The sequence below is a fragment of the Quercus lobata genome, chromosome 12 (genome assembly GCF_001633185.2).
Source record: "Quercus lobata isolate SW786 chromosome 12, ValleyOak3.0 Primary Assembly, whole genome shotgun sequence".
NCBI lineage: Eukaryota > Viridiplantae > Streptophyta > Magnoliopsida > Fagales > Fagaceae > Quercus > Quercus lobata.
Window position 1 is genome coordinate 37130646 of NC_044915.1, and position 24652 is coordinate 37155297.

General features: G+C 39.7%; 1 protein-coding gene across 1 annotated transcript; it reads right to left on the minus strand.

Annotated features, from left to right (window-relative positions):
- Positions 1 to 9447: 9447 nt before the first annotated feature.
- On the minus strand, positions 9448 to 9825 carry LOC115970607. The gene has a single exon (XM_031090215.1). The coding sequence runs from the start codon at positions 9823 to 9825 to the stop codon at positions 9448 to 9450; it is 378 nt and encodes a 125-aa protein (XP_030946075.1).
- Between the last annotated feature and the right edge of the window lie 14827 nt (positions 9826 to 24652).

Genomic DNA, 24652 nt, shown 5'->3' on the forward strand with positions numbered 1-24652 from the left:
TTTTTTGTGATTGAATCACATTTTCCTGGGCTTTCCCAACATTCTTTTTTTTTTTTTTTTTTTTCCTCTCTTTCTTCCTTAACCTCTGGCACTGGTTCAACACACAAATTTCTCCCTTAACCTCTGGCACAAATTTCTCCCATGATGCACCGATCAACCAATCCAAACCCATCACACACACACACACACACAGCTCTGGTTTTTCTCCCTTACACCTCTGGGCACAAATTCAACCCATGATGCACGATCAACCAATCCCAAACCCATCACACAACACACACACACACACACACACACACCGAGCCACACACAAACCACACCGATGGGAGCAACGGCCATACACCGATCGGAGCAAATGGCAATCAGAGAGAGGAAAGATCAACCCACACACACACACACACACCGAGCCACACACAAACCACACCGATCGGAGCAACGGCCATACACCGATCGGAGCAAACGGCAATCAGAGAGAGGAAAGATCAACCCAAATCCAAAACCCAAAACCCATAACCCACGACTCACCATGCCGATCCACCACTTGACCCATGATACACCGATCGGAGCAAACCAGACCCACATCGGAACAAACCCATCGAACCCATCAGAGCAAACGGCAATCAGAGAGAGGAAAGATCAACTCAAATCCAAAACCCATAAACCATAACCCACGGCCCACCATGCCGATCCACCACTTGACCCCTGATACACCGATCGGAGCAAACCAGACCCACATTGGAACAAACCCATCGAACCCATCGGAGCAAACGACAATCAGAGAGAGGAAAGGGAGACGGAGAATGAGAGAGACTAGCACAGTTGAGAGACTTGGGAGAGTGGAGCTCAGCAGAATATAATATGTTTATATGTTTTAGAATAGTGCTACAGTACTATTCTAAAGTTAGAATAGTACTGTAGCACTATTGCAAAAAATTTTGCAATAGTGAGCTTTACCATTCTTTGATGCAACCGGTTTTAAGCCTTAAAATGTTAAATTGCCCTTAGATTTAGCATTAGCATTTTTCAATGCTAATGCTCTTACCATCTTAAAAATTAATTTTATAACATATAACACATCATTTTACAATATCACTTCCATCCAAACTTTTTTCTTTAACATTCTATTTAAATATAATTTCTTTATTATTTTTTATTTTTCCTCTCTCTCCCTCCTTTGTCTCTCTGTTTCTCAACCCAATTATTCTCAGCACCGCCGGCCACCGCATCCACTCACCCACCCATATCCCAACCACCACATCCCCCCACCATCACCGCCACTAGCAATCGGACCAAATCACCACCAACCATAGTAAGAAAAAAGGAAAAAAAAAAACCCACAAACCATGGCCAAATCGAACCACAACCCACAACCAAAAAAAACCCACAAAACCAAATCAACCAAATCGGACCACTACTCCTTCGATCCACGCTCCGATCCGTGCTCCATGGTTGACCACCAAGCTCCGTCTGAACATCAACGCTACCAAACCCAGATTGATTACCCTCTCCATAGTAATCCAACAAAGTCTCACCATCTCCATAGTAATCCAACAAAGAAATAACAAAAAGAAACAAAACCCAAAATGATTATCGGAGTCCGGTGAACGCCGAGCCGGAGCTTAATGAAACCCATTGACGGCCTGGAATGCCGCTTCATCATCTCGGCATGGATTTCCGCCTCCGAAATCTTCAACAAATCGGAAGGCCGGAGATCAGAGTCACCAGAGTCAAATCACAAACCTATATTTGAAGAAATTTCTCATCGGAGTCTCAGATTCTTGCTCAGTGAGAAGCAGAGGGAAATAGAGAAGATAGAGAGAGTGAGAGTGAGAAAGGAGTCTTGAGTTTCAGTTTGAGGAGAGAGAGAATTAAAAGTATTAAAAAATGATAGCATAGTGCTACAGTGCGATCTTATTTTTGAGAGCGCACTGTAGCAATATTGCAAAATTTTTAGCAAATGCAATCTTTGTTGGAGTTGGAGCATGTTTTTGGGTTAGAAATGCTAAAAAAAAAAAAAAAAAAGCATCTTTTAGCATGTGTAATGCATGATAAGAATACTCTTAGAGAATTCTCATCAGCTCTCTTAAAAAAAATGTCATTTTAACACATCAAAAACCCACTTTATCATTTTAGAATATCATTTTACAACATATCATTTATCAGATGTTCTATACTTCAATTTTATATATTAAAATAATATTTCCTACACATTAAAATAATATATTTATCCAAAACACAGCAAAAATACAAATGCACAGTCCAGTCACCACCGGGTCCAACAGCCACCACTACAACCACCGCCACAACAACAACCACCGCCACAACAACCACAATCATCGGATCGTCCAACAAATTTGAAATCCAAAAACCTCAACCAAAAAAAAAAAAAAACTCAAAATCTTCAACAGAACCCAAACCCAACAGATCAATCAATGACCAAACTCAACCAACCATCGGCAATGAGATTGGCGGCAAGAGCTGTGGAGGACGACGAGCAAAGAACGGCGACTGTGGATGACGACGAGCAAAGATCGGCGACCACCCCTGGGCGAGCAGAGCTTCAGATCGGCGAGTAGAGGTTCAGATTGGCGAGCTTCAATCGGCGAGCAGAGGTTCAGAGCGGAATCGCCTTCTCAGGGAAAAAAAAAAAGAGAGAGAGAGAGAAAGAGGCGCCAAGACGGAAAGATAAAGAAAATGAATCTGAGATCGGAATCGCCTTCTCAGGAAAAAAAAAAAAAAAAAAAAAAAAAAAAAAAGAGAAAGAGGCGTAGAGATGGCGAGATGGAGAGGAGAGACGGAGACCAGAGAGCAGAGAAAGAGAGAGAACTGTGCTGCGAAGAGAGAGAAGAGAATAAAATAAGGAAAAAAATTTATAGCACATGAGTCCTCACCGTCTCATATTTGAGACGGTACTGTAGCGGTGTGCCAAATTTTTTGGCATTTGGCACACCTCATGAGGGTCTATTTTTGTTGTTTGGTGTGCCAAATGCCAAATATTTGGCATTTGGCACACCTGATGATAGTGCTCTTAGAGCATCTCCATCCGATTTTCATATCTCATCTTATTTTACCATCCCAAAAAATTACTTTATCCATTATACCATACCATTTTACAATACCTCAGCATTCCAAACTTTTATTTTCCTATTCTACTCATTAAAATAATATATCTACACAATAAAATAATATTTCTACATAATCAAATAATATATCCTCCAATCACCGTGATTTATTCTTTCTTTCTCATTCTTTATATTCAACAACCACAAATTTTACAGAAAACACCATCACCACATGCCCACCACCGCCCACCACCGCTACACTACACAAACCTGGCACCACCACCACTAGCAACAACCCATAATCTACCATAAAAAAAAAAAAAAAAAAAAAAAAATAATCCAGACCATCAAAAACCAAACACCAAACACCAATCACCCAAACACCACAGCCCAACGCCGATCACCCAAACACCACACCGATCACCCAAAAAAAAAAACCACCTGCAGAAATCCACAGCCCAACGCCAATCACCCACGGTGATCCGAACCCATGCATCCCATTGCAAACCCACAGCCCAAACACTGATCACCCACGCCGATCCCCCTTTTTCTTGCAGAAAGAGAAAAGAAACACAAACACAAAAACTCAAACATGGATCAAAACCCACCTAGTAAATTGCTTTGATTTTGATCTTGATTTGATTTGAGAGATCGACGGAGCTTCGTTTGAGATTTTGCAAACAAAATTTTAATCCAAACCCACAAACCCTTGAAAACCCACTCCCACACAAAGGGATCGGAGATGAGTGAATAAGTAAAGGGATCAGAGCACCGATGCCTCGTTGGAATAACTATTGGAGAGAGAGGGTCATCGAAGAGAGAAGCATCTAAGTTATCGAAGAGAGAGGGGCATTGGAGAAAGCCTTGGGTCTGAAGAGAGCAGAGAGCAAATGAGAAAGAGAGAAGGAAGAGAGAGAGAAAAGAAGAAAAATAATTAGAGAGGAGAGAGAAATTCCCGGGTTAAAAAGTATTAAATTTTTTTTTTTTATATATACCATTCAGCTACAGTACCATCTTACATTTAAGATGGTACTGTAGCTATATGTCAAAAAAAATTTTAGCCTTTTCCAATATGGCCTTCTCGTTGCTGCCCTTTTTTGGGCCTGTATGCCAAATGTACCTTACAATTGGCATATGATAAGCCCACTGCAGATGCTCTTAGGCATTGGTGTCCTTGTTTATGATTTTTTTTTTTTTTTTTTTTTAAATTTTAGAAACAAACACACACAGGGGAAAGGGAAAAGAGTTCTAACTTCTAACACAAAAACACACCACAACTCCATTCAAAAGCCATGATAACTTTTATGGGAGGGTGGGGCAAGTTATATACATACAACACACTCTCTTAAGCAATGTGAGACAATTACCCTTTTTTTTTTTTTTTTTTGAAAAACAAACACACACAAGGGAGAGGGAAAGGGGTTCTAATATAAAAGCACACCACAACTTTACTCAAAATCCATGGTAACTTTTAAGGGAGGGTGGGACAAACCTTCTTTATGATCTTAATTTGGTTATTTGACTTCTTTTCTTCAAGGAATGTGGTTTGGTGATGCGTCAATTAAGAGAAATTTTAATAATCAATGTGGTTATTGGAGATAATGCTAGCAACAGTAAGTAAGTAAAAATAAATGACTATGTTCTAAATGAGATTCTAATTTCTAAGTTATCGAGTACCAGGAGTCTAAGTAGATCAAAGTTATGCTAAAACAGTGTGCTGACATGGTAAATCGATGCCAAATTGAATAGATCATTGGAAAACATGAAAGAAAGATCGATTGATGATAAGGAAATAAGGATATACCGTGCTAACAACTAAGAACTTAGATTAAGGGTTCGTTTGGATATAGCTGAAAGCTGAAAAACTAAAAACTAAAAACTGAAAACCGAAAATATTGTAGCAAAGTAATTTTTAAATGTGTGAATAGTACCCTGAGACTCATTTTTAATGAAAAAGTTACTGAAAAGTGAAGTTTGTGGGTCTTGTGAACAGTGCACGGGACCCACTGGTGTGCACTGTTCATGGGAAAAGTCAACAATCACTACTTGGAAAAAAAAAAAAAAAACAAACAAACGTAGATGCAGACGCAGACACAGACGTGGGAAGCGCAAAACGCGCTTCCCAAATGCACACCAAATTCAATGAAACTACAATATAATCAAGACTAACTAAGAACTTAGATTAAGGGTTCATTTGGATATAACTGATAGCTGAAAGCTGAAAACTAAAAACTAAAAACTGAAAACACTGTAGCAAAGTTATTTTTAAATGTGTGAATAGCACCGTGAGACTCATTTTTAACGAAAAAGTTGCTGAAAAGTGAAGTTTGTGGGTCTTGTGAACAGTGCACGAGACCCACTGATGTGCACAGTTCAAGGGAAAAGTGAACAATCACTACTTGGAAAAAAAAAAAAAAAACAAACAAACAAACGCAGATGCAAACGTGGGAAGCGCAAAACGCGCTTCCCAAACGCACACAAAATTCAATGAAACTACAATATAATCAAGAGTAACAATGTATTCAATAAAAAAATAAAAAGAGAGTAACAATGGGAAAAAATAAAAAGTAAACTACTTATATGCATGATCACCTTTATGAATCTTACTAACTAAAGCTTAATTTGGGAATTCATAAGAGAATAGAATAAAATGGAATTGGAATATATTTAAGTAAGGGAAAGAAATGAAAAAGAAAGAAATAGAATAGAATTAAGTAATTTTGTTTAGATGTTTTAAAATAAAGGAATGAAAAATAATAAAAATGAAAGGAATGTAAGTAACCTTGTTTGGAAGTAAAATAGAGGCAGGGCCGGCCCTTCCACTGGGCCAATTAGGCAATTGCCTAAGACCCCCAAGTGGAAGAGGGGCCCTAAAATTTTAGAAAAGAAGGGGTAGTAGGGGAAAAAAAATAGTTTTAGATGAATTGAAAATATCCGGCACATCCATTTAACCAAAAAAACAAAAATTTTGACAGATTCGATTAAACATTGGTTCTAAACAAAATCATTGCCTAAAAATAACATTATTATCCTTTAGACAAACCAAAAATCAACAATATAAATTACAAATCCGGTCTAAGAAATTAACCACAAAACAATTACAAATCAAAACAAATAAAACAACTCAAATCCCTAAATTTTTTACCGTTCCCTCTGCTTCTCTCTGCTCTCCGCCTCTCTCATTCTTTCTCTAATTCTCTCCACTGTTTTTGGCTGCCTAGCTCAACTACTCAAGCAATCCTCCTTTGCCTCTCTCAACTGCCTAAGCAAGCTTTCTCCGCCTCTCTCATTCTTTCTCTGATTCTCTACTCTCTGCCTCTCTCAATTGCTCTAGGTTTTGAGTTTTTTGATACGGTACGTATCAAGTGTAATTTATTTGGGCGCTTGGCTTTCTATTCATTTTATTGGGCTTGTTTTGTTTATATTGAGTTATGACTGCCTTTTGCCTAGACGTTTCACGTTTGTTTTGGCCTTCAAATTTTTTTTTTTTTTTAATAAAGCCTGCCTTTTTTTTCTTTTTTTTTTTGGGTTATAGATAGGATTTTTTTTTTTTTTTTTTTTTTTTTTTTTTTGTGGGTGGGTCTTATTAATAAGCCTTGTGTTATGGCTGTGCTTAAATTTTGTTATGCTTGTGCTTAAATTTTTTTTTTTTTTAATTTTAATCTTGTGTTTATATATATATTTTAGTTAGTGGTAATATATTGAATAAGTCTTTATTTATGCAGGTTGATATTATTAAAAACTTGTTATTATTCGGTTAAACTACAAAAATACTTTTTATATAAATCAGGTTTTATTTTTCATTTGCTCTACACACTTGAAAGTTATTTTTTATTTTAGTCTTTATAAATATATTGTTTGATTATAAATGATTACTAGAAAATATGTATTTGGATATGAAAAACTTAAAAAAAGAAAAAAAGAATAAAAACTAATTGAGTCTCAAAAAGGATCAATGGATAAATTTGTTATTAGTAATAAACAAAATATAACACAAAATTTAGATAAAAATATCACAAATGAGCAAAAAATTCACCAAAAAGAGTTAGAAGATAATGAAATTAATAAAATCATATCTAAGATCGACAATGTTCCAAGAAAGATTAAGTGGATTAGCTATATTATCGATTGAAAAGGAGATGTTAGAATAACTTAAATACAAAAATTTAATTGTTCAATTTGCATCTCAAAAGGCAAGAAAAATCAATTTTAAATGAAATATATTATAATATAAAAATATTAAAAAAATATTAATTTAATTAATATATAAGTATAAAAAAGGCCTCATTTTTAGTTCTCGCCTTAGGTCTCAAAATGTCTAGGGCTGGCCCTGCATGGAGGGTAATGAATGAAATCATTTTATGACAATATTATTATTAAACCTCTATTTTAAAATAAATGGTTAAATATATAGGGATATTTTGAGAGTTTTAGTTAAAAATTCATTAAAATCGAGGTTTTAAGGGAATTGAGAAGAATGAATGTTCCCTCCTACTCATTCCATTTTCTTCCACTTAAACTCTCAAATAAGAGAATGGATTTTCCATTCCCTCCATTAAAACTCTCAAACAAGAGAAGGGAACAATATTTTAAAATTATTCTTTTTATTCATTTTCACTCCATTCTCTCATCCCAAATAAGGGCTAAAAGAAAATGACAAGTACATACAATAACAAGAAAATGATTCTTTGTATAGGTAGTTTGGGGGTGTAGAGTTGTCTTCTTTAAAAATAAGTTATTGACTATTACTTTTCCCACGTGGCTTTCTCTTATTAAGCTTTGATGCCATATGTCATGCCCACTGGCATAGCTCGTAACTTCTGTAACTACTGAGTAGTTACAACCACTATTTTAGCTTAGGGGAGGGGCAAAATCAAAATGCAATAATAATAAAAAATACTAAAAATATTAATCAATATTACTAATAAAGTCATAAATAATGCTAATAGTTATTGATAGTCCCGATCATATGGGAAGAACAATGGACGACGATGACCCCGAGATTAGCCCAGCCCTTGGTAAACTACCTGGAGGAGATGAGGCCATCGTCCTTCAATCATGACGAAGCGTTACAAGGACAATAATGAACTTCCGTACCGTTGGAGATATATCTCTCCATTTAACACCCTACAGGGACGTTACAAATTCGGAAATGATACCACCATTAAGGCAAAACCAACGGCTAGAAGGAAGAAGAAAGCGCCTATATATACCCATTCTCGAGACCTGACAAAAAGGTACACGAACTCTAGTTCATAGTGATTGATATTCTAATATTGCTATTCTTATTCTAGCCATTCTAACTTTAGCATCGGAGGCTCTGTGGCAAGCACCACACCGGTGATCCACACTTCTTCCTTTCACCATCTATTTCCTCAAGGTTAGGTTGTCATAGGACAGCACCATTCTGGACGAGCATTCTGACTAACGATCTTGAGCATCATTAGTTATTAAAAAAATATATTAAAATTTAAACAAACATAAAATAAATAAACAATTGTAAAACAACAAATTCATAGTTACTAACAATTAAAGTAAGAGATTAATCTATATACACAAATTTTAGACATCTAATGATTCAATGTAATATTTTGAGAAAATAAATTTCCAACTTTCTTTCTTTGTTTCTCTAATTATTTAAATTTTAGATTTATGGCAAAAACTCAAAATTTGAAACTATAAAAAAAAAAAAAAAAAAAAAAAAGAAGAGATAGAGGTGAAATAAAAATGGATGCTTTGTTGCCTTAGTACCATACAAGACATTATTGGGATAATAGGCCCAGTAGTATGTATTAGGTTGGGAGCCTGGTTCGAGGACGCCTAATAGTCCAAGAATGGGTAAACGTTGTTATGGAGGTCGGCATTATTGAATAAAGAAAGGGGTCTGGTCATGATGGTCTAAGAAGGTGGTCTGTGTAATGGCCCCACCCCAACTGTGTAGATATTGTCCATTTTGGGGCCCATACCCCTCATGGTTTTGTTCTTCTCCAGGTTGCGCTGGGGAAAAGGCCTCTACACATTGAAGAGAGGTCATTCCTTATAAACACATTCCCACGTGCTTCCCTAGGCGATGTGGGATTCCATGGAATGCAAGGCCCCCTTTTTGGGTCACTACAATCCACCCCCCTCACGGGCACATGCGTCCTCAGGTGTGGGACCCACACTTCCAGTTAGGGCATGGCTCTGACTCCAAATAACATGTTCCACTATGAGCCTTTCCACATCTTGGACAAGTCTTATGTGCCTTCTTATTTGAATTAGGCACCCCTTGCTTCTTGAATGAACTTCCACTAGACCTTCCCTTAAGAAAATTACTCTGATTTGGCTTCCTCTCCTGGTCATTGGCCTTTGAGAGACGATTGCAATTTCTCTCTGCTATGAGAGCTCAATCTACCACCTCTGCATATGTTTCCAATTTGAACATGGAAACCGGTCCCTGAATTTCCTTCCTTAAACCCCTTTCAAAATGCCTAGCCTTCCTTGCTTCTGTGTCAACCATGTGTGGAGCAAAACGGGATAATTCAGCAAATTTCCACTCATACTCATACATTGATTGAGTACCTTGTGCTATGCGAATAAATTCAGCTTCCTTTTGCACCATCAGACTATCAGGAAAGTACCTCTTACGAAAGAGCTCAACAAAATGCTGCCAAGTTATAACTTCTCTTCCATGTGTCCTCTCTGTGGACTCCCACCATTCCAATGCATCACCTTTCAATACAAAAACAGCAAGGATAACTTGTTGCTCATCACTAACTTCCATAGCTCTAAAGAGCCTTTCTATCTCTTTAAGCCAGTTGTCAGCCTCTATTGGATCCTTTGTACCTTTGAAAGTAGGAGGGTCAAGCTTTCTAAATTTCTCCAAAGCACTAGTTGGATTGGTGGCTCCTACTTGATGGGGAGATTGTGATGCCCCAATTTGATTGATTGTGTGATATGTGTGGGTGTGTGATGAGTCCCACATCAGGTATTTACTGGGTAGATCTGGGTTTTATTAACAATTACAAGGAACCTTAATTGTGACTAGTCTTTTTGAGGTATAGCGCAGATGTGGCTAGCGCTTTTCCTTCGGTCGTTACGTATGGTATCAGAGCCAGCCCGGTAATCCCATGTGGGCTCAGAGACACTACCCCACAAGGTGGGCCCTAATGAGGACGTTGGGGATTTAAGTAAGGGAGATTGTGATGCCCCAATTTGATTGATTGTGTGATGTGTGTGGGTGTGTAATGAGTCCTATATCGTGTATTTACTGGGTTGAACTGGGCTTTATTAACAACTACAAGGAGCCTCAATTGTGACTAGTCCTTTTAAGGTATAGTGCAGATGTGACTAGCGCTTTTTCTTGGGTCGTTACAGTTAGAGGAGGGATACTACCTCGGCTGAGCGAAGCAAAGGTCAAAAGTTGTGGTTTGCCATCCAAAAGCATCGTTCCAGAAGATTTTGTTGATAAGGAAATACATCAAGAAAGCACAAGAAAATGGAAAGCTATGGAATATCTTAGAGATGGCTGCTACCACCGCATTGAATACTCTGTAACTAACTCTCTGACCGCATTAATGAGGAAGTGATATCTGAACAGTAATTTTCAGCCTTACAGCTACTACCAGAGACTTCAGGAAGGTATTGATGGGATAAGTAACAACACCAACAATCCAATCTACACATGGAGGGTAGAGATGAAAGAAGGAAGATGGTATAAAATAGAAATAAGACCTTGAGGAAAAGGGATCGGAGAATTAAGAGAAAAACACTGTAGAAACCAGAATTGTGCTTGTAACCAAATTCAAGAAATATATACAAGAACTGATCTTCTCAGATTGTGCCAAGGATGATTTTCTTTGGGTAAAACCAGTCTATCTTTACTTTATTGTGATTTGGATCCATTATAATTGTTACCTAACTCATTAGAGCCTAGTTTTCTAACCTACTATCTACAAATTCATTGTATTGGGCTCTTTGGGCCTATATCCTTTTACCTTTTGGGTTTAGGAACTAAATTATGTCCTTACAATTATTATCATCATCATCATCATCATCATCATCATCATCATCATTTTGTGTAAAGTTCGAGTTCCCCGTGCTTACCTGAAGTGAAAGAAAGGAATTTGGATAAGTGAAAAAAAAAAAAAAAAACTTGAATAATGGTCAAAGTGCACATAGGCTTTAACTTAAAAATAAATGTGATAGTTAGTGGTCATTTATTTTGGTGTTAGGCTAATTGATAAAAGTGGGAGTAGTTCTTTCGTAACATCACAAAATTTCACAATATTTTTACAATAAATTAAGGTATTAGTATATTGTAAGTCAAAATAAAATAAAATAAATTATTCTAAGATCCATCCCAACTAAAAACATGAGTATTGTAAAAATATTGCGAAATTTTGTTGTGTTTCTAAGGTTGTGTTTGGCTTTTTGTAAATTGAATTTCGAGTGTAAAATGAATGCAGGGGAAAATGAATTCCCGTAAGGAAAATGAAATCCGAGTGTTTGGTTCTACAATGGAAAATAGTTCGGAGAACAATTTTTGGTGTTTGGTAACATTCTGAAAATGCCATTTTCCTACAAATTTTTCACATTTTCTCAGCTTTCAAACTAATTTTATAACAGAAATTTTCAAAATATATACTTAACACAAACAAAAATAAAAATAAAAATAAAAACCTTTATTCACAACATATACATGATATAGTTGGTGAGAGGAGGAAGAAAGAGTGAGAGATTTAGGGTGGGTTTTAGAGCTTGGCTTTGCTGGAGACGGATCAGAGATGTTGGAGGCAAGTATGGCTTTGCCAGTGTGAGGGAGAGTGACTGTTGGGCGGAGGTGTGTGGATTGGAGGTGAGGTGAGGTCGTCGAACTCAAATAGAACTTAAACAGCGGAGGAAACTAACCAGCGCAGAGGTGTGTGGATCAGCAGCGCTCATTGAACTGTGGTTGGAGCTCAAATTGGCGTGAGGGAGAGGGTGGAGCTCTCTGCCTCTCTCTCATTGGTGAATGGTCACAGCTGAGCTTGGAGAGAGTGTGTGATGTCTGTAAGTGCGTGTGAGGATTGTGTGAGAAGTGTAAGACAATTGAAGGTAAAATAAGAACTTAAATGGTTTTACAAGTGAGAAGGAGTTTTTTTACAGTCAACGTGTAAAGTAATTTCCGTTTGACCCAATTTTCCGTAGGTACCAAACACACACAAGGTTGTAAAATAATTTCCTAAAAGCCTTTTCAGTCGAAACGAACGTAGTCTAAGCTTTCTTAGGTGGGAAATGTGTTTATTATTTATTTTCATGTTATGGTATAGTCTGTGTACAATAGAAATGGAAAAATATTTCTTTATTTTACTATTTTAACATCAGAGGGGCGAAGAACTACTCTAAAAAAAGAAGTATATAAATGGTTTTTTGGACTTCTTTTGTTCCAAGCCTTATTACATAATTTGATAATTGTTGTGTATGATAATTGCCACATCTACATTTTGCGCATTTACTTCATGTATATTTGTTTACAAATGTTGTCACCTTATTGTGCCACTTGTTGCATTTTGGATTTTTAATTTTATAACCAACATAGTGTAAATATATAGCTATTTATTAATTTAGAGGGGAAAAATGATTCAAGATTCTCTTAGGGTCCATTTGGTTGGGGTTGAAACTGGGAGGATAGAAAATAAAAGAGAGAAAAGTGAAGAGAAAAACAATTTTATTGGTATCTGGTTGGAGAGAATGGGAGGATGGAAAATTGGTGGGGTCCAGATGTTTTCTTCCTTAACTCACCAATTTGGGAAGAAAATAGAGGAGTGAAGAACAATTGCAGTTAATGACTGAACTATCCCTCATCCTCTCATGTGGACTCGTCGTTGTCTTTCAATTTATTTTAGCTTTCCTAAATGAGGACATTGTTACTGTGGGGCCATAGAAATTGTGGCCCAGGCCCAGTTTACCTTAGGGCCCAAGGCCCGAGCCGAGGTGGGATCTAGCCGAGGACATACAATAAAAGTCCAAGTAGCTTTGAGACATAGCCGAGGATGACTCTGTCCTTGGCATCCCCAAAGCCCTCCTGAAAGAAAGGGCAAGAACGGTATAGGAACAGTTTTGGAAAAAACCTAAAATATCTGCGTTGATAGAAAAAGGACCCCTGGACAGTATGACGACAAAGGACAAAGGGAAAGCTACCATTACTGCCATTGAATACTCTGCACCTGACAAGACCATGCTCTTCAACTTTTACAATCACCTCCAACCACTTTGGGTATGGGCTGATGGGACAAGTATCAGTTCTGGAAAATCGAACCTACACGTGGACGTTGGATGAGGGGTATAGGCTAATATAAAAGGAGAAGTAAGCAATCCAAAGAAGGGGCTGGGAAAAAGGCCAAAAACCAGAGCCTCCCAGACCGTATCGAGGAGAAAGACTCCTCTAGCGAACATGGCTTACTTTTGTATGAACACCATGACTAACCATCGTTCGGTGACCAAGGCCTAACCTTTCAAGCCCACGCTCTACAAATTATTTTGTTTGAGCCTGTTAACGTGCGAACCCAATATCATTTTGGGGTCATTACGAACTGAGTCCTTACAATTGGCGTCGTCTGTGGGAAAGACTTGTGTCTTGGCACCGGCGGTAGGTCGAGAAAGTCCCCCCATCACTTCCAACAGCCCGTTGTAGTGTCCTAACATAAAGTTCCATTAGGGGCTACGTTTTTTCATTAGGGGCTACGCTTCGAAGCGTCAGTAGCGCGGATGGTTCTAGGGGCTTGGCCGAGGGACTAATCCCCCCAAACCAATGTCCTACACCTTGGCCGAAGGGCTAATCTCCCCAAACTTAAAAAACTAAGTTTTGGACAGAACCAAGGTATTGCATGGTCCTCGGACTCAAACCTATGGGGAAACTAACTACTTAAAAAACTAAGTTCTGGATAGAACCAAGGTATTGCATGGTCCTCGGACCCAAACTTATGGGGAAACCAACTACTTAAAAAGCTAAGTTCTGGATAGAATCAAAGTATTGTATAGTCCTCGGACTCAAACCTATGGGGAAACCAACTACTTAAAAAGCTAAGTTCTGGACAAAACCAAGGTATTGCATGGTCCTCGGACTCAAACTTAAAAAACTAAGTTTTGGACAGAACTAAGGTATTGCATGGTCCTCGAACTCAAACCTATGGGGAAACCAACTACTTAAAAAACTAAGTTTTGGACAGAACCAAGGTATTGCATGATCCTCGGACTCAAACCTATGGGGAAACCAACTACTTAAAAAGCTAAGTTTTGGACAGAACTAAGGTATTGCATGGTCCTCGGATTCAAACCTATGGGGAAACCAACTACATAAAAAACTAAGTTTTGGACAGAATCAAGGTATTGCATGGTCCTCGGACTCAAACCTATGGGGAAACCAACTACTTAAAAAACTAAGTTCTGGATAGAATCAAGGTATTGCATGGTCATCGAACTCAAACCTATGGGGAAACCAACTACTTAAAAAGCTAAGTTCTGGATAGAACCAAGGTATTGTATGGTCCTCGGACTCAAACCTATGGGGAAACCAACTACTTAAAAAGTTAAGTTCTGGATAGAACCAAGGTATTGCATGGTCCTCGGACTCAAACTTAAAAAGCTAAGTTTTGGACAGAACTAAGGTATTGCATGGTCCTCGAACTCAAACCTATGGGGAAACCAACTACTTAAAAAACTAAGTTTTGGACAGAACCAAGGTATTGCATGGTCCTCGGACTCAAACCTATGGGGAAACCAACTACTTAAAAAGCTAAGTTTTGGACAGAACTAAGGTATTGCATGGTCCTCGGATTCAAACCTATGGGGAAACCAACTACATAAAAAACTAAGTTTTGGACAGAATCAAGGTATTGCATGGTCCTCGGACTCAAACCTATGGGGAAACCAACTACTTAAAAAACTAAGTTCTGGATAGAATCAAGGTATTGCATGGTCATCGGACTCAAACCTATGGGGAAACCAACTACTTAAAAAGCTAAGTTCTGGATAGAACCAAGGTATTGTATGGTCCTCGGACTCAAACCTATGGGGAAACCAACTACTTAAAAAGTTAAGTTCTGGATAGAACCAAGGTATTGCATGGTCCTCGGACTCAAATTTAAAAAGCTAAGTTTTGGACAGAACTAAGGTATTGCATGGTCCTTGGACTCAAACCTATGGGGAAACCAATTACTTTAAAAACTAAGTTTTAGACAGAACCAAGGTATTGTATGGTCCTCGGACTCAAACCTATGGGGAAACCAACTACTAAAAAAGCTAAGTTTTGGACAGAACCAAGGTATTGCATGGCCCTCGGATTCAAACCTATGGGGAAACCAACTACATAAAAAACTAAGTTTTGGACAGAACCAAGGTATTGCATGGTCCTCGGACTTAAACCTATGGGGAAACCAACTACTTAAAAAGCTAAGTTCTGGACAAAACCAATGTATTGCATGGTCCTCGGACTCAGACTTATGGGGAAACTAACTGCTTAAAAAAAAACTAAGTTTTGGGCAGAACCAAGGTATTGCATGGTTCTCGGGCTCAAACCTATGGAGAAACCAACCAATTAAGGAGAATTCTAGATTGCTCAGACCTACCGGATGATTATATACTAAAAGTCGGATTAAGTCCTAGACGGAATGAAGATCCCAACCTATCCTCGGACCCTCAGTTATAAGGGAACTAATACAAATGAGCGTTTAAGTCCGGTACGATCATACTTCAATCTTCGGACCGGATGCCAAAAATGGCTAAGGCTATGAAGGATATTAAGAAGGTGGCAAAGCACCCTAGTACTTGGCGACCCACATGGGCAGCTCATTTTGGGTTACCCTTCCTCGGATGATTACCTCCTACACAATATCGAGCATTCAGCGGTCATCTTGGTTAGTCTTGAGTATGTAACCTTTTTTAGGTCAGCATTATTGTGCCGTATACTTTCAATAAGCTCGGAATAATATATTTTTCTTAACAAGGGCCTTGGCCCTAAGTATCGTTTTTTCAGGTCGGCATTATTGCGCCGAATAGTTTCAATAAGCTCATAAAGATATCTTTTTCTTAACAGGGGTTTCGGCCCTAAGTATCATTCTGAATAAATAAATAAAAAGAGAGTCATATAATAGCACATCCATACACATCATAACTATTGCAGAAAAGAAAGAATACATAGAATAAAATAATGTCAACTTTTATTAATATAAAGAGGTAGTACAGCGTACGATAAGGGGCTTAAACAAGCCTATACAGGAAGCCAATTACAAAAGCAAAAATAAAAAAGATACAAGGAAACGACAAATCTTTCTAAACTCTGCTCTAGTAGCAATTATGTATGAGAGGGTGACCTCTTTTGATGGATGAGGAGAAGAAGAGGAAGAAGTAAAAGCACCAGGATGGATCCGGTGATGGGAAAGAAGAAGAAAGGGAGGCAAAATGAGGCACCAGTGAAGGAAGAGAGGAAGAAGCAGGGATACTTAATCCCTGCGTCAACTCTGACTCCTATCACGCTGGTACGATATTAGCTATGCTCGAAAGAGAGCGGATGGTACTGGTGATGAGTAACTCCAGCTCAGTTGCACCAAAAATTTGATGCAATTAACACCTGCTTCGAATTTTGGCTGAAGGAAGATGAAAAATATCTTGAGTCTCTGCCTACCCTGTCCTGACTGAACCATCTTAAGTTTCGGAGGGACACGGTGCTTCTGGAGAGGGTGTGGTTCCTTCACCCCCGCTTTTACCTTAGACATATCACACTCTAAGTTTTGATTGCGCTGATAAGGAAAACTTTGAGCGCAACTTGAGGTGTAAGGCTTTAGAAAGGTTAAAGGGTCTCTATGTAAAGGAAGTACCCTCTTGCCTTGCTTTTTATATGGAAGGTAAGTTCAGTGGCATTTAATCCGTGCAGATTTCCAAGAAGAGCTACAAACAAGATAGTGTCCACTCAACTCCCCAACGCCGTCTATAACTGTCAGATTTGGTTGGTCTCGTAAAGGGAATCTATTAAAGACGCGCCTCATACACGGAAACGGTAGGAGCGCATCGTGAGTAAATCTAAAAGAATGTCTCGTAACTCGGCGCATTTTCTAGGCAAATGAAGAGACATCGACATTAATGAGGGACAAAGCTGGGCAAGCCATGATACAGGCCTGACATCACCAAAAACTCTCCTCCCCGACCAAGAGCCCTCCTCCCCGACCAAGAGGTCGGGCAGCAGGATTTTGAGGGGCTATTGTGGGGCCATAGAAATTGTGGCCCAGGCCTAGTTTACCTTAGGGCCCAAGGCCCGAGCCGAGGTGGGATCTAGCCGAGGACATACAATAAAAGTCCAAGTAGCTTTGAGACATAGCCGAGGATGACTTTGTCCTCGGCATCCCCAAAGCCGTCCTGAATGAAAGAAAGGGTAAGAACGGTATAAGAATAGTTTTGGGAAAAACCTAAAATATCTGCGTTGATAGAAAAGGGACCCCTGGACAGTATGACGACAAAGGACAAAGGGAAAACTGTCATTACTGCCATTGAATACTCTGCACCTGACAGGACCATGCTCTTCAGCTTTTACAACCACCCCCAACCACTTTGGGTATGGGCTGATGAGACAAGTATCAATCCTGGAAAATCGAACCTACACGTGGACGTTGGATGAGGGGTGCAGACTAATATAAAAGGAGAAGTAAGTAATCCAAAGAAGGGGCTGGGAAAAAAGGCCAAGAATCAGAGCCTCCCAGACCGTATCGAGGAGAAAGACTCCTCGAGCGAACATGGCTTACTTTTGTATGAACACCATAACTAACTACCGTTCGGTGACCAAGACCTAACCTTTCAAGTCCACGCTCTACAAATTATATTGTTTGGGCTTGTTAACGTGCGAACCCAATATCATTTTGGGGTCGTTACGAACTGAGTCCTTACAGTTACTTTTTTTACTTTTTTTTTTTTTCTCTTTTTTGGCATAATACAGGTTTTGGTCTTTTCTTTTTTGGGTTTAAATAGATGTGAATTTTTTTTCTAGGTATGATTTTTTATTTTTATTAAGTGTGGGTGATTGGGTTTTTTTTTTCTTGGTTATTTGACACTTTTTTTTTTAATTGGACATTATTTTTTAACAATAGTATATAAATAAATTTATACAAACTCATTTTTTTCATTTCTTCACTTTTTCACTCTCAACCAAACACAAATTAGAAAAACTAAAATATTTTATATTCTTCATTTTTTTTCACCCCTCTAGTTAATTAGACTCCTAATTTGGAGAGGAAATAAAGGGATATGGCCCATTTTATCATATTTTTCATGGATTTTAATTAATGTGATTCTTAATACATTCTTATATAGTTTAAAAATTAAGTATTGACATTTTTCAGCTTTGAAGGTAAATGATTTTTTTCTTATTTTTTAAGCCTTAATGTAATGCAAAATGAAAAGTCCTCGACTTCACTCACTATCAGCCTATCAGAGGAAACGTGGACCCATCATTTACATTATTGGGTGAGAAATCGAAATTTGAAAGCCGTGAAGGCATCGAAGTGATAAACAAGTTGCGAGGATCTAAGAGCCTTAATGCAATGAAAACTGAAAAGTCCATGACTCGCTATCAGATGAAATGTGGACCCATCCTTTACATTATTGGGTGGGAAATCGAAATTCCAAAGCCGTGAATGCATCGAAGTGATAAACAGGTTGCGAGGATCTAAGCAACTTGTGCGACTTGAGGACTGTTATTGACTTATTGGTAAATGAAAGCATTCATCCACACTAGTACCGACCTATTTCCGGAAAGGGTGAGGTTTGAGTCAGTGTGCAGTTGCATATTATATCACGTGTTTATTTTTAAATATATTTTATTGTCTTAACCGGTCTAGTATACTGTATATAAGGGAGTACTGATCAGTGACAGACTCACAGTCCTCTCATTATTTCTTTCCCTCTTCGTACGCAATTGAAAATCGATGTAACAGATTCACAGTGCTCCCATTATTTCTTTCCCTCTTTGCACGTAATTTGGGATTGAAGACTCACAGTACTCTCATTATTTCTTTCCCTCTTCTGTTACATCATAGTCTCTCATTATCTCTTTCCCTCTTGCCACACAATTTGGGGTTGACATTTGATGTAATAGCTGTAATATCACCATTGATGATTAAGATTAAAAATTCAAAAAAATTACTTTTAATATCAAATATTTGAATAAAAAATGTAAACAGTTTTTTCACAATTTTTAAGGTTGAATTAAATTGTATCATTTAAACAATAATTTTTATTATTTAAATAATATAACATATATTTTTATAATATTTTTTTACTTATATTATTTTCATAACATTTAAATAACGTCACCAAATTATCCTTACATTCCTAGCAACTTGTCCGAATCCAGCAACTTGCAATTTGTCCGAATCCTCAATCCTGCAACTCTGTGATGCCAGGGACATGCTCTTGACTTTGTGGGTGAAAGAAAGAAGTGATTGTATCCAGAGGGGCGTAGCTTTCTGTGTCTGTACTTGTGAAAAACTTGCAACTTGCACAATTTGAGTTGTGACTGACTTTTCAGCTGAGAGAATTGAAATGTCGGCTCAGAATATCTCGGGGCCGCAGCTAGCATTATATGGTCCTATTGAGCACCGCAGAAATACATCACTTTTAAATTAGAAAAATGCTCACGAATATATATTCGAATTATGGTTAATAATTTATTTAAATAAAATTTTTATAAAAAAATATTTTGACAATTTTTTTTTTATTTTTTATAAAAATGGTATTGTACGGCACCAAGATCCAAGGCCCATACAGGCCCTGGGCCCAGTCCCAATTGTACAGCGTCAAGATCCCAGGCCCATACAGGCCTTTGACCTAGTCCCATACTGGCCTTGGGCGCAGGCCCAGTAGAAAAGTCCAATTATCCTGCGCCCTCCTTGAAGTTTCCTTAAAACACAGACAAGTGTAGGGCATTAAGTTCCAAGAGGTGATCGGTCAAACGTTCCCGGTCAAGTATATGAATCGTTCCCGGGAAAATGTGGTATGCACGGGAGACTGAGTTGCCGAACATAATCGGTCCAGATGAAATCAAGTTCCAAGATCATAAATGCAGCACCGCCCTCTCACCTAAACATTCACTTAAATCAAATAATATTGGACTTTCAGTAGCACAAACGGTGGCTGTAATCATAATCTCCCCACTAACCTTGGCTATAAATAGAAGAAAGTTGGGAGAAGAAGGGGTTCAGAAAATTTGAGAGAAAATAGTCTAGTGAGTGAATATCAACTGGGCGTTGTTTTGAGTCTCTCTGCCGAGAACGACCCATAGTAGGAAATCCTCAAGCCCACTACAAATAAATTGTGAGCCCAAGTGATCTAAGACCCAGAAGTCTTATACTTGGTTCCTACAGGTATCAATTTTTTTTAAAAATAAATTGTTAATTATTATCCTAACAACACTCGTTAATATGACCCTTTAAATTATTATATTATGAAAAAAGTTAGCTGAAGATATTAGTTTAAAAAATATTTTAGAAATTCTTCAATGAGAAAATGAAAGAGTAGTTGATTTTATTTTTTTACAATATTTTATATTTCTCATAGTGTCAAAAAATTTTCATTAATAAATATCCTAAAGACACTTATTAATCAAACCCAATTAAAAAAAAAAATAGTTTAGCTTAATGTGTGTTTTTAGAGTATATATTTGTAGTTGCACGATTTTCCTGGCCCAAATTCTATTGATCAGGCCTTGGCCCAAAGCGCAACCCACAATAAATATTTGTAGAGGATGGGTCAAAGAACTTAGCCTCAGTGAGCCTCTTCGGTCTGATACATGGACAGTATTGTTGCAGAAAACAAAAGCACAAGAATGGATCTCTCACGTATAATTCTATTTCTTCAGTTCCTAATATAGTTTTTTCCGTCCTCTTCTTTGAGGGACTCCACTACATTATATAGTTCCCCTCCTCTCATTTCAACCTTACACTTGTTGATCATCTAAGCATCTACATGAGTACCTGTCCCATCAGACGCCCTTATCTCTCCCTTTGTGAGTTGCAGAGGCCAAGGCGGTACTGTTCAGGGGTCTTTTCGTCATTAATGCGGCCAAGAGGGTGGTTGGGGCGCAATTAATGTGGTGGTGGCTCTCCATGAGATATTTTGGATTTTATTCATTTTATATGTTGGGAGGATGAACTGAAATGGCTGGGGAGAGTTCCTCGTCTGGGCTTCGTGATGTCCGAGGAGGAGTTACTCCTCGGACAAGTTTCCTTGGCGTTTATTGGGATTGAGTAATACTTCATATGTGGTTTCTCTTCGGACAGGACGCTCCTCGGACGGGCCTGAATTTGGAATAACCCATTATTTCTGGGCCGGGCCCCACAATAGCCCCTCAAAACTCTGGTTTCTATCTCCTTCCGAGGAGAAAAACGGGGTTTTGATGTTTGGGAGAGGATGGAAATAAGGAGAGCGTGTGGCGCGCGTGCGGACCGTTACTTTTGACGCGCTACAATTTACGAAGCGCGGCCATTAACTTCTGGAGGCGTTATGTTCCCTCATCCAATGGTGTGGCGTAGATCGAACGGCCATCGTTTTTTCTCCTATTTTTATGCAGGAGTGATCTTTTCTCTCCTCCTGGCTATATAAGACGTCATAGGGATTCAGTTTCTTCTTTTATCTGCATTTCGTAAACCTCAGAGGTTTCCAGAGAACTCCATCGAACCCCAGAGATATACGAACACTTGCGTCCGTTATGCCACCGTAGCCGTTTTTTGTGAAGCGTTTCGTCCACGAGAGATTCCCAGGCGTCTCATTGAGCATTTTGTGAAGGTACCAGTACATTTCGTTCATCTCGCTGTTTCAATTCCCTCCTCGGACTCTACTTTTCTTCTCAGTCTTTACTTTCGTTTCCTCAGTTCAGTTCAGATGGGTAGATTTGAGAAATTAGTAAAAACTCCAGCCGCTATGGAGGCCTTTAGGGCTAAATACCACATTCCCCCGGGGGTTGGGCTGCAGTACTGTCCTCTTGAAGGAGTATTGACAGAGAGAGGTATGGGAGAAGTTGTTATCCCCATGATTGCTTTCATAGAGGGAGGGATGACACTTCCCATGCGTAGGATTACAAGGGAATACTTGTTCAACCATAGGTTGACGCCGTATCAGTGTGCCCCGAATATGTTCAAGATACTAGGCTGTGTAGATGTCTTAGACGAGCGGATGAATCTAGGCCTTACTTGGCACGATGTGGCTTATCTGTACGAATGTCACCGCCTCGGGGATGATGGGTATTATCTTAAATCCCGGAACGAGGACGTTAGGTTGATCTCTTGTCTCCCAATATCCAATAAGACCGTGAAGAATGACTTCCTTATTGCTTCTGGGGAGTAGTTCGACGGTATTCATTGTCCAACTCGGGTAGGAAACCCAGGTGCGGCGTTTTTAGGATCGGTCCTTTTTGGGAAAGGATTTAGTATTGAGGGGTTATTTTTCTTGCTTTCTTTGTAATTGGAAAATTTCATGTACTAACCCCGCTTTTCTTGGTTGTTTGCAGATAAAGTTCACGTCGCTCCTCGGTTGAACTTTGTGAACGTGCCAGCGTTGAACTACCTTCTTAGGTCGGAGATTTACGTTTCCGAGGACGGACAGTTGCGTGCGGCCCATCTGGTTTTGGGCTATCAACCTCTGAACAACTCTTTCCAGGCTATCGGTCACGCTATAAGGGCTGGCAGTCCGAGGTTGGCTAGGATTGACGTGTCCAAGGACGGGTTCCTAGCTGATCACGATCTGCCACCAGTTGTGTTGCCCGGTGTCAGAGATCCCTACTTAGCAGAGCAGCTACCTCCGCCAAACGAGCTCGGTGTTGCCGTTCAGGTTGAAGAGGAAGCTGAGTCATCTCGGCTTTCCCTTGAGGAAGAGATAGACGAGTTTTATTTTGAGGAGGAAGTTCAGCAAACCCCCCTGGTGGAACTTTCCGATCCTGAAGGAGAGCGGGACCGGCATTCTGCAGTTGGCGTTCCTTCCATTGTTATCTGCTCGGACGACACTTCGGACGAAGAGACAGAGCCCATGGCAGGAAAAGGAAAAATTCTAAAGGAGTTGATGGCCTCCCGAGGGAAAGGCCAGTCATCGAAAGGACAGTCATCGAAGGGACCAACTCCACCAAAGGTCAAAACCCTCCCTCCTGTGGCCCCTCCGGACACCTCGGACCTTGGCCTTAAGGCTAATCCGGACTTAAAGAAGAAAAGGCCAGCTGACACTCCTGAGGAGGGCGAGGTGGTTGCCCAGCCGACCAAGCAGCAAAAAACCACTTGCGCGCCAAGGAGCAGAAGGGGCAATTCCTCGGAGAGTCGGGACGAGGAGAACCTTGCGGAAGTACGTGCTACCCCGCGTGTATGGAGCCCCAAGTTGGAGCTGGATGGGGTTGCCATCCCCTACAATGCTTCAGTCCGAGAGTACAATCGAGGCCGAGCAGGGTACGTGGCCGAGGCCTTAGAGCAACCCCTACTCCTTCCTCGGGACATGGAGGCTTATACGCGGTTTTCTCAGCCCGAGATCTTCCTATCCCTTAAAAGGGATCTCGCGATGGTAAGTAATCCTTTTACTGTTTCATTAATTTTTTGACCTTGTTAGATTAAAGCAATCTTGTTTTGTTTGTAGATTACTCAGCAGGTATTTGTGGCTGAGGAATTTTACTGCGGTAACAGTAGTCGGGCTGAGGTCGAGAACCAGGCTCGGGCGGAGATGGAGAAAACCTTGGGGTCCCTCAAGCACGATCACGGTGAACTCATGGACAAGTTCAAGGAGTCGGAGAACCGGCGCAAATTTGCAGAGGCTGGTTTGAAGAGTGCCGAGACCCAGGCGGAGGACCAGCGCAAAGAGCTGTTCACGACCCAGATTAACCTCGCCACCGAGAAGCAGGCAGTGCAGGACCTCAAGACTGCTCTGCAAAAGGTCGAGGATGAGTTGCGGCGGGTCAAAGAGGAGGCCCAGCTAATCCGAGAGGCTATAGAGGCTGAGAAGAATGCTGCTCGCCAGCTTGGGGCCGAAGAGACAGAGGCCAGGCTATCCGAGGAGATCCCCGAGGTGTGCAGGGATTATTGCAGTATTTCATGGGCTCACGCTCTCGATGCTGCAGGAGTTCCTGCGGATTCGGCACTAAGACTGCCCGAGAACATCTTCTATCCTCAGGAGATACGAGAGAATCCTGATGGCGCCCAAGTGGCTTCAGAGCAGGACCTGGCGGTGCCTGATGCCGTCCTCGTGCTTGATATGGCGACGGATCCCGCCGCAGACTCTACCATCGAGGTTCCTCCTCCTTAGCCCGAGCAGAAAGAAGATCCTCCTGCTAAGGCTTAGCCTTTTAGGCTTTTGATCTTTGTACTCTTTCCCCCCCCCCCCTTTTTTTTGAATGAGAGTCGTCCTATTTTTCCATTCTTTTGTAAGGACCTCTCTTTCTAATGTACTTGGAATATTAATATAAAATGTTCGTTTTGCTTACTATGGATGTATGTCAGTAGCGCCCTTTTTTTTTTAAACATTTGCAACGATGTGGATACAGGTAGACGGTCAAAATGAAATAGGTTTTTGGGCTGCGCATTAAAATGATTTCCTTTAAGTAATAACCTACCAAT